The sequence below is a fragment of the Larus michahellis genome, chromosome 1, assembly GCF_964199755.1.
Source record: "Larus michahellis chromosome 1, bLarMic1.1, whole genome shotgun sequence".
NCBI classification, from domain to species: Eukaryota; Metazoa; Chordata; class Aves; order Charadriiformes; family Laridae; genus Larus; species Larus michahellis.
The window spans coordinates 104,451,370-104,468,101 of record NC_133896.1 but is presented as its reverse complement, the minus strand read 5'-3'; the positions used below and the strand labels follow the sequence as shown (position 1 = coordinate 104,468,101).

At 37.3% G+C, this 16,732-nt stretch overlaps 2 protein-coding genes across 12 annotated transcripts in view; one reads left to right on the top strand and one right to left on the bottom strand.

Annotated features, from left to right (window-relative positions):
- The window catches only part of ARL13B (ARF like GTPase 13B), a 73,043-nt gene that overhangs the window by 14,781 nt on the left and 41,530 nt on the right, over window positions 1-16,732 (bottom strand). The window lies entirely within an intron of this gene.
- On the top strand, window positions 798-12,213 carry STX19 (syntaxin 19). Its single transcript, XM_074597811.1, has 2 exons — window positions 798-937; window positions 11,115-12,213. The coding sequence occupies exon 2, from the start codon at window positions 11,205-11,207 to the stop codon at window positions 12,081-12,083; it is 879 nt and encodes a 292-aa protein (XP_074453912.1). The 5' UTR covers window positions 798-937; window positions 11,115-11,204; the 3' UTR covers window positions 12,084-12,213.

Genomic DNA, 16,732 nt, shown 5'->3' with positions numbered 1-16,732 from the left:
TGGACTGTGCATTCTACAGAGCTCAGCTGAAGCAGAATGAAATGTTGGTAAACTGCATAGCTCAGTGTAAGCGTGACACTAATGTCTTATAACTTGCATTAGCTGCTGATTTTTAACCTCTATTATCTTAAAAGGCGTAAGATTTGTCTTTTTGGTCAATTAGCTTCCATTTTCTCCACAGTATTCCTGTTGCAATGCTGATTGTATTTAAAAAAAAATACAGCTGAGGTGCTGCTGTATTTGGAAAAGCAGCCTATCCAAATAGCTGTCTCCACCTGATGCTCCCCAAGACCTGAAGTGGTATAGCACAGGTCATACATTTCCTGCTGTACGCCCCTGCCCCGCTTCGGTCTTTAGGTCAAACTTACAAATGGAGTTAAAGTATTTTTAAGGTACTGTGAGACAGGATATTATTAGGCTGGATTTTTTTCCCCTTTCAAGTAAATGTCGGAATGACCTAGCCTTGCTTCCTTTTTCCTTCGTGCTTCAGTGTAGAAGAAAGCAATCCCTGCACTTCCACTTGGGCTTCATTGGTAGGCAGCGCTCCACCTGCAGCTTCCAAGGCCTCTCTCTATCTAGGGAGCTGCTCCCAGACACTTCCTGCTACTGGGCAGCTCCAGCAGCGATCCGCCTCTCAGCAAGGCTGGGTTTCAAACAGGCAGAACCAGATTCCCCAGTAGAAAGTAATCAATTTGCCTGTCTACTGCAGTTGCAGAAGTCAGCTTCTCTCTCACACCACTGCTCCTGAAGATGAACCCTTGGACAATTATTTAAGAACTAGAAGCAGAAGGCATGCAGAAAATACTGAATGGAATGCCACTCAAGACTCATTATTTAAGCAAATATTCGAAACAATGCTTTTCAGATTATACTGAAGCTTACCCTCAGGAGTTCCTCTAAAGGATAAACGAGAAAGCCACCAGCACAAGATTAAAAGGTAAAGGCTTTTCTTTTATGTACTCTTTACTTAAGTTGCAAATATCAGAAAAAGGCTGTGTAGTGTGGTTTAGAATGGAAATGTGCCTAAGTGTCAAAGCATACAAATAATGGATGTCTACCCTCCAAAGAACTGGGTATTTCTCTTGGTGAATATAGTCTCAGAGCTCTGCCGCTCATGCACAGGAATGCTAGGTTGTGAGGCAAGTTTTATGCATAAAACTTCCTTCTTTAGGGAATACGTCAGAGTTATCTTAACGGATAGACCTTGATTTTAATTTTCCAAGTCAGTAGAACTTCATATATAGCTATTTTTCATGTTTAAAGAACTGTAGGAGGCATATATCAAAACATACTTGAAAGCACAGGAGAGTGTCTGTTGGTTTATCACATTAAGTTTGCTGAGTGAGAAGCTTTCATATATAAAATCATGCTTGGCTTATTTCAATTTCATATAAAGTATATTTGGAGCCTTCTTAGTGTAACAAACTTACTTTAAGCAAGAAATAAAGAAAAGGTAAGCACCAACTGCTTTTGTATCAAGTAGGATTTTTCTAAGCAACTAGAGAGCTTTTGAACTTTATTTTAAGAGTCATGGGAAACAATGTGGAAAGGGAGTGTATGTGTGCATTGGCACAACTGACATCTACAGTTCAGTAACAATATTTCTCTTAGAAGCCAGAAGACATGCCAGAGAAAAACAAGGTCTGAATGCAAACTATGTGTGTTCCTTGACCTGAACATTACTGAGCAAAGAGGAATAAGAATGTAAATTACTGAACAAAGAGGAATAAGAAAAAAACCAATCAGTACTAAAGTTTACTTTACAATCCAAAAGATTTGGTGAAAATAATCCAGTATGAAAAGAACACGTTCATATCTCAGCTTTCATCAAAAATCCAAGAAGTGACACAGAAAGGGTTTATATGAGAAGAGGGTATTTTGTGTGAGGGTATGTGCGCACGCATGTTTTTGTTTTCTTGTTTTGCAGACTTGGAGGGTTTTTTTTAAAATCACTTACTTTTCAACTTACACATTTCTCTCCACTTGTGTGGGATTCTCATACAGTTACAGAACACTGAAAACTAACCACTGTAGAGGATACACATTAGGGGGGTAACCTGTAAAAGTGTCTCAGAGTTGCTGCTTTTGGGGTTAAGTCTAATCAGTTACACAAACCCATAATATTGGGTCCAACCTGCATGGTGGCCATCAAAATTAACAAAGAGCAAAGCATCCCTGGAGTCAAAATACTACAGTATCAGAACTATCAACATGATTAAAAGCAACTTAAGGAAAATGTATATTTATGAGAATGATTTATCTAAGATCAAGAATATTAGTCTTCAAGGCTACTTCAAGAAGCCATAGCTTTGAGTGGCTGAATTAGCACTCCCGGGAAAACAAAGCGAGAGAACTTTTGAATTTAACAGCGGTCTACACAAGGGAAAAAACAATGCCATATTCTTCAGTCTACAGACCATCTTCTATTTAAAAATGCTGTTCTACCTTTTTTTCCCTTCAGAAATTTCATCTCTCATCTATTAACTTTTTTCTTGGGCAATCCTGGGGACAACAATCAGGAGGATGTTTTATCCTAGAGAAGCGAGGCATCAGCAGATATAGCAAGAAAAGGTTTGTTAGCCTCTTTATGCTGTGCTTATGTTAACATGCATGAAAGAAACTCCTCATCTATAAACAGGCAGAAAGACGTCAGTTTGTCAGATTGTTTTGTTTGTTCTTTCCCCTTCAGTTACTGGCAGCTCATTGGCTTTTTGAGGAAGTCACAGAAAACAAAATTCTTGCTATTTTTAACAAACAAGGAGACAGGAGAACTACCCAACAGTTTCAGGCCTCCAATGGAGACCACAAGGCACTCTAAGATTTAGCTCTGAGCCCCCTCATTCCACAGACTTTTTGCAGATTGCCTTTAAAAGCTTTCAACTACACTGAAATAATCCAAATGGCGCGTATTAATAGATCTTAAACTACTACATTCTTCTTTAGCATTCTAAGCCCCTGCACCTTCTGGATTGTTGACAACAATTACAAACCCATCAGTAACTTTTTACTGATTGACACTAGGCTCTTTCTCAAATAAACTGGCTTATTTCATTTCTCTAGTTTGTTTTTCATGCCTTCAAATCTTATATAAAACAATCCTTTGAATATTACGGTAAGCTATAAAAAAAACCCAACCCACTGAATAAAGTGCTAGAAGATTATCTGCCTGCAAACATCAATTAAGAGTTTGCTTTCATGCAACTGCAAGGAGATATGATATTTCTCTAATTCAGTCTTTTCCCTAAACAGTTCCTCCAGGTCACAATTAAATAAGAGAGTATAAGATTCTAAACTCATCCTGTTTATAATATCTCTAGGCAACTCTAGAGCAACTCCATTCTCATACTACCTTTTGAAGTGGTCACAAGAACATCAACAATTATAATTTGTTTCATTTTGGTTAAGTGGCCTTGTCCTTACCTCAGGTCTGAATCATATTCCTGTTTACCGAAAGCATATTTCTCTGACACACTGCTCTGCAATCAGTTTAATCAGACCTATTGATCAAATAGGCTGTATCCAGAGAGGTCTGAGCTCACATCAAGAAAATCGTGTTCAGCTTCCAGATGAGTAATTCCAAAAGGAACGACAATTAATTATATTGCTATATACTTTTGTATGAAATTTAAAAAAAACCTGTAAATATGAATTATTTTATTCTACTCTATTTCACCATGATATATGAATACCTAGGCAAACATTAAGGTATTTAGTCGAAGTTGCCTGTAAGATATGTTTTTTAAAAAGCGGCCTTGAAATCCTTACATTTATTACAGGTGATTTCCAAGGCTGTGATACGTAGCTATATGGTCTGACAGAGATGAAATGGGAATGTAAAGTACAAATTTTGAGCCTGCAATTCTACTGCCAGGAGGACAAAAATCTTGAAACTGACTTATAACAATACAAAGTCATTAACTAGGCTTCAAACTATATATCCTTTCAAATTGAAAGAATTACACCTTTTCTCTATCCTGTTGCAGCCTTTTCTCTTGTTCCTAATTTATATCAAATAACTGCTTTAAAAATATGTCAATACCTGGACCTTAATTATGGGATGTTTTGGCAGAGGAGATTATGACTTTGTTTTTGGATTTCTGTGACCTACAGGTGGCCATCTTATTTGCACCAGCTAATTAAGTGAAGGTGCTGATTTCCAGTATTATTCTTGCTGGAAATAAACAAATAAACCCAGGTTCCTACAACATATACATTTACTTCTCTGTACTGCTCAGTTCTGGGGTCTCTTAAAGAGCACTACTGACAGTAAGTGTCAAAATGGCAAAAACACCACCATGAAAACATTAAATAAGTTCTTCAGTTTTGCTTTTAATCAAGGGATACTCCATTCCCTCTCCAATTACAGAGAATAATCTACAGACTAACTGATTTGCAGAGTGAGGTCATTGTTTTGTCAGTCAGGACTCGTACGTAGGTGCAGTATGTGTCATCGTAACTGTGACTTATGTCAGCGCGAAAGCATGAACTCACCACCTTCCATTACCCAAAGTATCGGTACAGAAAATGAAAATTGCTGTCTGTAGACATGGAAATAAATAGATACTTTTCCTCAAGCAGCCACACATTCATAACAAAGGTTCCAAAACTCTGAGGAACAATCTCAAATTGGCCCCTGATTCACTGTGCATCTTTGAATCAAGTCTTCATAAAATAGCAAAAAAATCCCCGCTTTTCTAATTGGAACGTAAGAGAAGTACTGACAGTTGCAAAGATTTCAAAAGTATAAAAGCTTGTAACACAGATGATTCACAAACTGCTGTACTCTGACACTCCACTAATGCTAAAGTCTATATACCTTGTATTATTCCCTTCTCTTCTGTGTTAGGATTCTTTCCCATATCATGCAACACTACACAATCAACCAAAGACAGCTACATCTCCTACAACATGATTGTGTTACAGATTTCTGGCGAAACACCCAAAAACATCTGAATTATTTTAAGTAATTACAGTCTATTTTCCCCCTCCACATCTCCCTTGGAGGGCTTACTCCAGCAGCACGATTTGGTTACACTTTTCCAGTAACTTTGGACTCATTCTTGCCCATCTTTTGAACTCCTTGAATACTCAAGACCTGTTTTATTCCATCTGAATCTCAAGTTTTTACTCAGTATCAACATTTCTCCACCTCCCATGATCTATTTCACACTAATTAGAGCAACTCCAAAGCTGCCTTGCTTCAAATGCATTGTTTCTGTGCTCCTGCGTGTTGGTCATTTTGGTTTCACTGGGTAGCCTTATGGCAGTTATGGTGGGTAACACTGTCTCAAGGGGACAAGCAACCAGTTTGTATTTCCTCAATGTTAGTAGGCAATGCCAGAAGCAACGTGCTACTGGTTATTTTCCAGAGACAAAGGCTGACAAATACAAATGACCTTTGCATGTTAGTATTTTTTAATATTAAGAATGAGATACCCATTAGCACCTAGGTCCCCTGTGCTGAAAATGTTACTGATTTTGCACTAGCATATCCTATATACTCTGATAGAATTTAGCTACCTTCCACACATAATGGCATCTGTTCTTAGTCTCATACCCAGGGCAGGGTTCCTGCCTTTGGTATTTTCCTGTTCAACCACACCCACACTTCCCACAAACAGAAACTTCAACTTAGAACTATTTTTAAATATGTTTTTCCAAGGACTTATCATCTTAAGACAGAGGTGCTTTAAGAGGATATTTTCATCCAACCACCTTGCTGTGTGATAATCCTTGGTTTAAGCATGTCTGTTTACAAGGTATTCAAGTTAAAGGAAACTGCTTAAACAAAGGAGAAAATAAATGTAACCTGTAGCAAGACTGGTTACTTTAATTACTTAAAACATATCTTTGGGTAACAGGGCAAGAGTCCAAAATGCCATCCAACAAGTTTCTTCTTTTCTTGTGTGAACACGCGAGAGAGTACAGCCTTTGTAGAAAACTGAAATTTCAACTCAAACCCCTAGTTTTCCCCTCGGACTACTACAAGTATCTTAAACTGTAGGCATTTAAATGGTATATGTCTCACTAATTTTTTATTGCTAAACTTCAGACACTTAAAGCAGTAATCAAGTTCCAAATTAGAGTACAACTCCAAACATTACTCAGAGCCATTGTGCTCAAAAATAACCGTTATACAGGTTTGTTGGCACCATATAACAGAGCTATAATGTAACTTCACTGCAGTCTGGAAATGGATTAGAAAAATAATAATAATAAAAAAAATAAGATTACTCGTAACTTGAAATTCCTTTAGGCCATGTTGCCAGAAAGTGTCCTCTACCCAGTGCCCTTAATTGACTCATAACTAAGGAACGGGAAAACAAACTGACCCTTATTTTTGTTGCAATCATAAAAAAAAAAAAAGTAAACAGTAGCTATTTCATCAGAGGTGAAAACAGGAGTATGAGGCAGAACACGGGTCGTACATCTCAAAGAGCTCTTAAAGAAAGAGTTCTGTCCCTTGATTGTTTGCAAGTTCTTTTCTCCTGGTGGACTGCAGCATGTTAAAATGAATTTAAGAAGGCAACCAAATTGCATCAAAGATCAAATACAAACAGAGCCTTTTGTGTCAGGCATTTTAACGAAGGTGCTGAATAACCAAGAAATAGTGAACAAAACTATGGAAATTAAAATAAACAGGTTCTGGCAAGTCAAGGGGGTGGGGAGGAAATAAAAAAAGTCATCAAAGCCAAAAAAGGAGCCATTAAACCTAATTATAACGAGTAACAAGAGTTCCATATGACCAACTTACCTACCTCACATATCCATTTATGCCTTTTAACTTAATGCAGCCCAAATCTCATTTTTTGGATGTAGGCTCCCCATTTACTGGGTCTACTGATAAATTAGATAGGTGGAAGAATATGCTATATGACTACCTTGCAATTAGGTAGAAGGACCTTTCAACTTGCCTTTTTATTTTCTTCCCTTAAAAAATGGATAAGACAATATAAAAATTTTCATTTCCATCAAATTCATTATCTTTGAATTTAGGACATACATTATCATCGTGACAGATTAATAATGGTGGTCCAGTTATCGGGTTCCATTATTCCCCTAGTCAGTGTGCTGACGTAACTATCACTATAAAGACTTTCCCAGCCACATATGTCATCAGTTTGACTGGAGAGATTCATAACCCTGATGAGCAACACAATAAAGTTATCAGAAGGCAAAGACTCTTGCAATACCCTTAAAATCTATTTGACAAAGATGTGAAAATGGTGTTTCTGAACCTGTCTACTAAATAAAACTATATATAAAGATGCCTACCAGAAGAACAAATATAAACTTAATCACCAGTGGATCTGCGTGACTAAAACACCTTGAATGGCAGTGAGGGAAGCCTTTCTAGAAGATAAGGTATGCCAGAGTGACGAAACTGAAATGCCACACGTGCATTCCTATTTTTTCACCCCAAATATGTGCATGAAAGCACATCAATAATCCTTGAACTCTGAGTACAACTTAGGTATTGGGCAAAACTGGGCCTGATTCTTTCTCCTTGCCCTTTCTTATCCCTGCCACCCCCTCCCCAAGTCCATCCTGTAGCCCTGTCTGTCTGTGGCTATGTTTTCAATCTTACCTTGCTTCTAAGTGTGAACAGAGAAGGCACAGTGCCACATCAGTTTGACTAAGTCATTGCCGCCATATTATTAGAGCAACTTGATTTCTGCAGATTATCTTTTATTAAAGACCAGCTAGCAGCTTGTGATTCTGTCTCCAAACACCTGGTTCCAACATCAGTAACAGTTCAGATAAAAGACAACACAGCAGCATTTATTATTGAGGAATGGCCAGAAGCATGGGCAAACTTCACCAATGCTCTTCAGATTTATATGTGTAAGAGCTTTTAGGGCCATTTCTAAACATAGTCAATAATTTGAAGCTACATTTGAACAAGTGAATGCTTTCCCATGTACTTATTTGCTTTGCCTTTACTGCAGTCACTCTCTTAACTGTTTTAACCCAAATTTTCCAAACTTCAATGACGAAAAAGTCTGATGAGGATTTGCTAGGCTGTGCTATTTTATCACTTCAGAAGGATCATCTTTTAACATCTTCTCTTTTTAATGTAGGGGACACAGTAACTCACTGGAGTGCTTTCAGTCCACATATTCCTTTTACTCAACTCTAAAAGAATAGGCATATTATCCCTCTACTGACAAAAACTTCAAGGAAATAGATCTTTGATCTCAATCGAAAGAACAACAGGAAGTGCCCCTATACATATGCACAAACACTTAGGACAACAACAAGAACTCAGTATATGAACAAAGCTTGTTGTGGAACACTCAAGAAGCCAAGCCAACAAGTGTCAAGGTTATCTTTGTCACAAAGACATCCTTATTTATTTGAAACCAGCATGCATTTCACTTGCCAGTATAATCAACCACATTTATTGGCAAGCACCTTCAGTGTCAGGTTTTGAAGGCAAGCCCAATGGCATATACGATACAAAACTAGGGTTCAATTGCTTATATTCCACTCTTTAGTGAGACTGACATTTAAACAAGAAAAAAAAATATTCCATTAACAACAACCTTACGTATTTTCTGCTTGCTTCTTTGCAAGTTTGATATTCGAGAATATTTTCAGATTTGCAATTCTCTTGCTTTTTCTTCCCCCACCCCACCCCCAGGAATAGAGCTATTTCAAGAGCAATGCACCCGAAGCATTGAAAAGTAGATGTCAATCATTAATGGATATACAAATTGAAGATAAAGCCCAGTACAGTTCATATGCTCCTGTGTTTAACTTACTTTCACACTGTAGAAGATTAATCATATGAAAAATTGGTAACTGCCCTTTTGAGAAATTGTACTGTGTTCTGAAAGAATAACTTGATGACTGCATGCATGTCATACAGCTTTTCAGTAATTACTTGCATTCTCTTAGATACAAGAAAGTCTTGCCACCTCACATCATAAGCATTAATGGTGCCCTTAGAACTTGCTTTTAATCACAGTCTTGTCAAGCCATGCTAAATTAACATGGGTCAACAGATGTTTTAGACTATACTAAAACAGATTTTCAGGTCACTTCTCTGAAGCCTTGTTTAGCACTTCTGGTTCTATTCACATGCCCCAGACTGAACTTTCCCTGTGGCAGTGTCAGTGGTGCCAAGCAGCTCTGAAACATTCCTAAAGAACGTTATCTTGAAGAAACTGCTTGACTTTAGCTGTGCGGAGATACACAGCAAGTTAGGCAACGAAGAGGAATTACTCTAACAAAATGAAGACATGTTGCATTTTCCCACCCCAAAGTAATGTTTTCCAACAATTTACTTGCAAGCTTGCCTGAGCACAACTCTCAGTACGTTACTGTAACTTCTAATGACTGCCAGGCTTTTTGGATTCTCTTGATGTGGATCAACAAACACTAAATTCAGATTTTAAGGCATTAAGGGGAAAAATAAAAAGCAGTAAGGGAAATCCACTCTAGGGTAGAATATCAACATTCTTTCTCATGACTGATCTCTGCGGCATTTCAGGTTTTGTTTTTCAGCTAATCCTCCTGCAGACAGCCAGATTTAAGTCCGTGGAAGACATGTTCGTGCAGTTCAATTCCATGACTTGTATTATGCAAAAATCTACTTAGGGAATTTAAATATGCATAAGGGAGCAGAGATACCAAAGTCGTATCATCATCGTATAATGAAATCTTTTGCATATCGACAGGTTACTGGATTGATCCTTGACAGTTATTACAAACACATCCTTTTGGACAAATACTGTGCCAAATTACAAAAAAAAAAAAAAATCTTTAGAATTGGGGTTTAAGAAGAAATGCACCTATAAAACACTACTATTTCAGAAGACTGCCCTGAAACCTCTGAAACAGCCAAAAGATACTACTGTGCTGTTTAACATTTATGCTTGAACAGCCCTTTGAAAGACACACATTTGACTTCACCAGAAGAACCCAAGCAAAAATCCCACAATCTTTTAGTCCTGAACATTATGCTTTTTACTGAAACTTTCCATTCTTGATCATAGTCCAAGGAAAACATTCATTCAGAGATTAAAAATAATACTTTCTTCCCTATAATTAAAAATAGTTGAACTTAGATATTTTCTAAAACATACACAATAGAAACTTTCCCATAATTATATCCCCAGTAAAGCTTGCACAACAGCTAGGGTAGAAAACAGAACTAAATCCACTTTCTATTGAATAAGAAACGGTACTGAATTGTATCCCACTATGATGCACAAAGTACATTTGCACAAATTTTATGAAGACTGCAAATGACAATGTAAGAATAGATGACAGTAATCCCAAAAAGGCTTTGAAAATCTTCAAGCTGCAATATTAGTAACATGTATCCACCTCCATGAAAACTTAGACATTAAAAAAAATATATGTATTTTCATGCTAAATTATTAGAGTTCTCTTGTTCTGTTTTGCTGTAGAGTTACTGGCTTCAGTAACTACCAATTAAACTCCCCAGGCAATAGAAGGCAAGGAAAATGGAGAAAGGTTTTTCAGAGTGGCTAAAGTAAAAGCCTAAAGTAACTTATTCATGCCAGAACTCTGATTCATTAGATAGTCTATCTCATAACCTCAAAAGCTGAAGTGTGTGTTTCCTACTGAGAATCCAGAAATGGAACAGCAGGTTCACTTCTATTTCCAAAAAGATTTAAAAGTTGATTAGTTTGCATCAAATAAGAAATTATGATAAAATAACAATTTAAGTTACTCCTCTCTTCCTCCCCAAAATAAGAGTCGTCTCCACATGCCTTATTCCTCATTGTTCTAAGTTCTGGACCGTACACAACCAATCTACCACAAAAATGGTCTTGGGCTACAAATCACTGTATGTGGAAAAAACACTGTAATGAAGAAGCTGAGGGAAGACTGTTAACCATACCCATCTGAAGATAAATTAAAAACTTTAGGTTATGATTAGGTCCTACAGAAACTGGATTAAATGGTGGAGTGCGCTGACACCACCTACCTTGTACATTTGTTCAGAATACCTACCACTTCCAAGTCATTGCTACATCTACTTTACTTTTGTGCAGATGGAAGTAGCTCTAATCTCCAAAACTACTTATCATGTATACATATAACTGCTAACGTTGATTGTTTTTACGCTTTGATTACAGTGAAACAAGAACAAAGATACTGGAGTTAACTCCCTGTGTGGCAAGGGGGGGGGAAAAAAAACAGAAAAATCCAACGTGAACATAAAAACCATGAGAGACCGCCTCCAAGAGCTTAAACTGAGAGCTAGGGAACTACAGATAGCTGGAGGAAACAACGGTGCAACTGTACAAGAGGAGGAGCATGAGGAGTTTGAACAGCAGGCCATTATTTATGAAAAAGAACCCATAACTGAAAGGCACTTGCATGAAATCCAGAAGCTTCAGAATGAAATTAATAATTTGGTGGAGGAAGTTCATAAATTCAGTCAACAACAAAAAAGTCTACTATCTTCAATGCGAAGATTCAGTGTTCTGAAAAAGGAATCTAACATAGCAAGAGAAATAAAAATTCAAGCAGAGCACATACGAAAAAGTTTGGATGAACTGTCAAAAACAGTGAAAAAAGCTGAAAATGAACATGGGCCATCACGTGCCACAGTAAGAATTCTAGCTTCCCAGCATGCTTTCTTATCCCAGCGTTACCTAAATGCGATGCTCTCATACAACGATGCTATAAATGCTAAGCAAGAGAAATGCAGAAGATTTATTGTCCGTCAGCTTGAAGTAGCTGGTAAAGAGGTATCTGAGGAAGAAGTCAACGACATGCTCCAACAAGGAAAATGGGAGATTTTCAATGAAAATCTACTCACTGAAGTGAAAATTACGAAAGCTCAGCTTTCAGAGATTGAACAGAGACACAAAGAACTAGTCAATTTGGAGAACCAGATCAAAGACTTACAGGAACTTTTTATCCAGATATCAGTTCTGGTGGAGGAGCAAGGGGGGATGATCAACAACATTGAAATCAGTATGAACAACACTCAAGAATACACTCAAGTATCTAAAGAAAAATTTGGGCTTGCAGTCAAATATCGCAAAAGAAACCCTTGCAAAGCAGTATGCTGCTGGTGTTGTCCATGCTGCAAATGACAAAAGAAATAAACTATTAGAAATACCAATGGTTCCTACTTAGTAATCTGATCGTGTAAAGCAGTCTCAGGATCCCTCAGTTGCTTCATTTTTTTCCCATTTCCCCTTCCACAGAGCTCTCAGGAAAAACTGCATCTGTTTTTGCAAACAGAATTAAAAGAATGCAAAGAATTTTACGGTTTTCACAGAAACACATGAACTAGGGGAAAGGATCAAAGGCCACAAGGGACGCTTTTTTGTATTTCCACTCAAACTAACACAATGTGGCAAGAAACTACCGGTGGTTTTGGGAAGCATTGAAAATACTGTTAATCTCAAAGACAGGGTTCATAAGAACGGTTTACTTACTTTTTATAAAATACCAATTAGTATTTTTAATTGCCTTGCATTTTTTTAGCGCTCTCATTTACTTGGTTCAAATTCTAAAGTGTTTTTTTTTCCAGGAGTCTGAAATTCTACAAAAAGAATCTACATGTAAAGCAGACATTGTTAGTAACAATCCAGAATGTGATGCCTAAACCAAACAAGAAGTCAGAACACAGTTATCAGGAGTGTTTCAATACCACCTCTATAGCAAAAGTTACTTACAGGCTTACTTACCTACTTAAAACTATGAAATAATGCTCATATTATAGTAGGACAGTGTGCACTGTCTTATGGAACACAAAACAGACATTGGGTTATTTATTTTAATAACACCATGCTCTATTTCTTACAGATGGGTGGTGAGCTGATATTTTCTGAACACATTAAATATCGCTAACAGCAGAAGACCATGACACCACACCTACAGGAAGACTTGTTAGCAACGTGCTGAGAAGCCAAGCATTAATAAGCTGACATAGAAACATTTACACTATTCAGCTACATAGGCAGACCTCTACCAGGTGAGGATAGGGGAATATGATACTTTATTACACAGTGATAAGACACGTTCTTACTGCTGCCTAGCCTCTTTAAATATGCAGTTGAGTCTGCAGGCTCACTTTCACTAGTACAAAAGTGTCGGAAAAAAAACATAATAAAAAATAGAACTCCATCATAAAAATAAACAAAATAGGATGGAAGGAACTTCTGGGGGATGTTCAGACCAGCCTTTTGCTCAAACTCTTGCTCAGATCAAGACAGGAAATTCCCTGGTTGCAGATCTTGTCCACCACTACTCATCCTACCACCACGCCTCTGAGAAGAGCCTGTTCTGTTATCTTCACACCTTACTAGTAGGCAGCAGGAAGACCTCTCCCTTAGTTTCTTCATCTTAAGTCTGAACAAACTCATCTCTGACTCTCCTCATATGTTACATGCTCCAATACCCAAATGGGATGGATTCACCTTAATGTATTCAACATTTGTCTTCACAGTCTTGTTGTAGTGGGAAGTCCAGAACCAGACACGGTATAGGACATGTATTTATTTATACTACTACAGGAGCTGCCAGAGGAACTAGTTGCGCATTTCCAGAACTCCAAATGGCTCCATGAAATTTTGCTAATTGTAAAAGCCTAGCATCCTCATGTAAGTATGCAAGGAAAGTGCCTAAAGTGCATACCTCTCTGCATACCTAGAACAGAGCAGCTAGCCATTGACTCAAACTGTCCCTGAAGAGAACTTAGATGTTCTTTACGAAACAGCTGAATTAGCATGAAAGTAAGTATAACGCTGCTTTATTTTGCAGCACGCAGTTATTTCTACAGTGAAAGAGAAGCTCGCAGATGCGGGGTGCTTTTGCTTCCCATTGTCTCAATGGTTGCGTTCTGCCCTTCTGGAACTGAAGGAGAAATAGTGCTCTAATGCAATTTAACAGAAAATAAAAATGCAACTGAGATAAAGTTATTTCCAAAGGAAAAGAAAAAACACCAAAACTAAACACCAAAACAGGAACATATTTCTGAACTCCTTTATGCTGTGCAAAGACACAATCAATACCACTATATCTGGATACAGTCAGAGAAGTTGGAGCAAATTGCACTGCAATTCTGCAAGACATTAGGTGAGCTAGATGTCTTTGATTTTTTTTCCACTAGATGCAATTAATCTACTATGAAAAGGGACTACCAAATTATTTTCACATTGTGATATTTATAAATAGTTGGATACCTGTCATCCCGGTTATCGAAGTACAATCAGTGGTCTGAACCTTAAAGTGAAAAAGATTGTTTACACAGCAGTGACAAAAAAAGAAATTAGATAATGACACTACTGATACTATTCCATTAAATAATCTCCCTTAACTGTTACATATATGGAAGCTACCTTTAGATTCCAAGGGCAGAGTAGAAACTAGCCAATAGGCAATACAGAGAAAAAAGTTGCTATGGCCAACATGCTCTTTCATATATATATGTATGTGTATAAAAATACATAATACACACAGAAATATGCACTACACAGAAACACCACCCCATCTTCTGTTTCTACTTTTAGGAAATAAACAGAGGTGCATAACAGATAGCCCTTTCCTTCCCTCCTGGGCCCTTAAAAAGAAAGGCATTACAGTACATCTGTGAAGGATTATTGCAGCCAGCATTGACAGAAGAGAAAACCAAAACACAACAAACACCACCTGTTTACACAGCATCCCCCATACAGGAGTGTTCACACAAGCATCCTTATCTGAGAGAGAAATTTGTGTTCCTGGGCTAGCCCTTCCTCTTCGCACAACAGATATGTTCCTTTGAAGTAAATACAGTCTTGTTAAACAACAACTTTAAATCCTGGAAGAAAACTTGAGTTTCACTGATACTCAGGAAGACAGCTGCCTATCCACACACATGTAACTAACTCAGGTAGTTTTCAGCTGTATATGGGTTAGAAAATGGCATAACAGAAATATATATAACACGCTGCAGAAGAACTGAGAGGAGAGCAAACCAGAAAGACTTGTGGAAAGCTTTTTCATATATGAGGTACTATTAGCTGAAAGTAATTAGTATTAACTACAACTTACATTGACATAATGAGGATTTTATATTGAGCATTCAAAATGATTAACAGCAGAAACTTTGCAGTAATCATTAAAATAACTTTCCAGTGTTTTTTCTAGTTACATAGTTATGCAGAAGAGCAAATTAAAGCAGAACTGCTAGTGTTCTAATAAGAAATACGAGATATTAATAACTATAATCCCTCATCACCAAAATAGCACGTAGAAAGTAACTTTATACTAAAAAAAAAATAAAAAATATCTGCCCAGCAATCTCTGTGGTATAAAAATATCAGCCATAGCACACAGACTTGTTTTTTCTCTTGCATGTGTTTCAGATCAAAGTAAAAAAAAAAACCAAAACCAAAAAAACAACCAAACAAAACCCACCAAACCCCAAAATAACCCCAAAGAAAAACAGTTTTTGCCTACATAATACGAAATCCAACTGTTCCTGCTTGATAAAAGGACAAAAAAATTAGAAGAGAATTTAAGGTTGCATAGAATCGACCCATGAACGTAAGAACTGCAAGAACTCTTAGTTTCTACAACTCAGTTTCCGCAAACATAACAGACTGATTAACTACTTAAGCTCTCGAATGTTAAATGAGGCCTACATGAGCAAAGCATACATACATTAAGTCGTAACACAGAACAATTAAAAAAAAAAGCCAAATATAAAGTTTAACGTCTTCAAGTAATTTGTACTAAGAGTCAATAACAGCCAATACCTTCAGCACTTTAGGAAAACCATCTTAAAATGATACGGTGATACCTCCATGGGCTGTGATAGATAATAAGATACCACAATTTGAAGCCAGTATCAAGCTGAACAATATCAGAACTCTTATATCCCCACATTACTGTAATATTGTGTCTAGTACCAATCCTATACCCACATTGCATGATTTAGCCTGTTCTCTTTCCAGGTTATTGGGCCTCCACTTCACCTAAATAGTGCTCAGGCTCACTATCCACTCCTTTATCAGGGAGGATGAGGAGCAAGAATTGTCTTCCCCTTTACTTTTCTTTTCTTATCAGTGTCTCTTCTTATCCCTATCAGTGTCTCTTCTTATCCCTTATCAGAGTTACTACATGAATAGGTTTACTATGGGATTAGGGCATATCATAATACAATAGATTGGGATGGAAGAAAAGATGCCAAAAGGAAGAGTGGGCCAGTGACTCCAACTCTACTTTGCTCCATAATGAAGACTGCATCTCAAACTTAAGTAATGGATCCTGTTCTTCACTGTGAAATAAGACCCACCTTCCCATGATAATTCACAGTGGTATCTTGCTAGCGCTACTCACAGTATAAAGTTGACTACAAACAAAAAGACATCTAAGACAACACACAGTGATGCAAATTGACATTAATTCCCAGGGCTTTTCAGAGAGGTCTGTTGCTTGTTTCGGCAGATGTAAAAGAAATTAGGAAAAATATTCTGGGAAACGTTCCATTATTCAAAGAAATAACAGAAATAGCATATTTACTGGGAAAAGCTAGCATTTAAAAATTGCAGATTTTTAAGGAAAAACGTGACTTTTTCCAGAATAAAATACATTTTTTCAATGACCTACTCTTCTACTGGGAAGAATTTAAAATATTTGTTGTGGACACAATTTTCCACATACTTCATGAAAGAATCGAGGGCTTCATTTGCATACCTCCCTATACATTATGATTAAAACACTTACTGCACACATCACAGTCCCAGCTAGA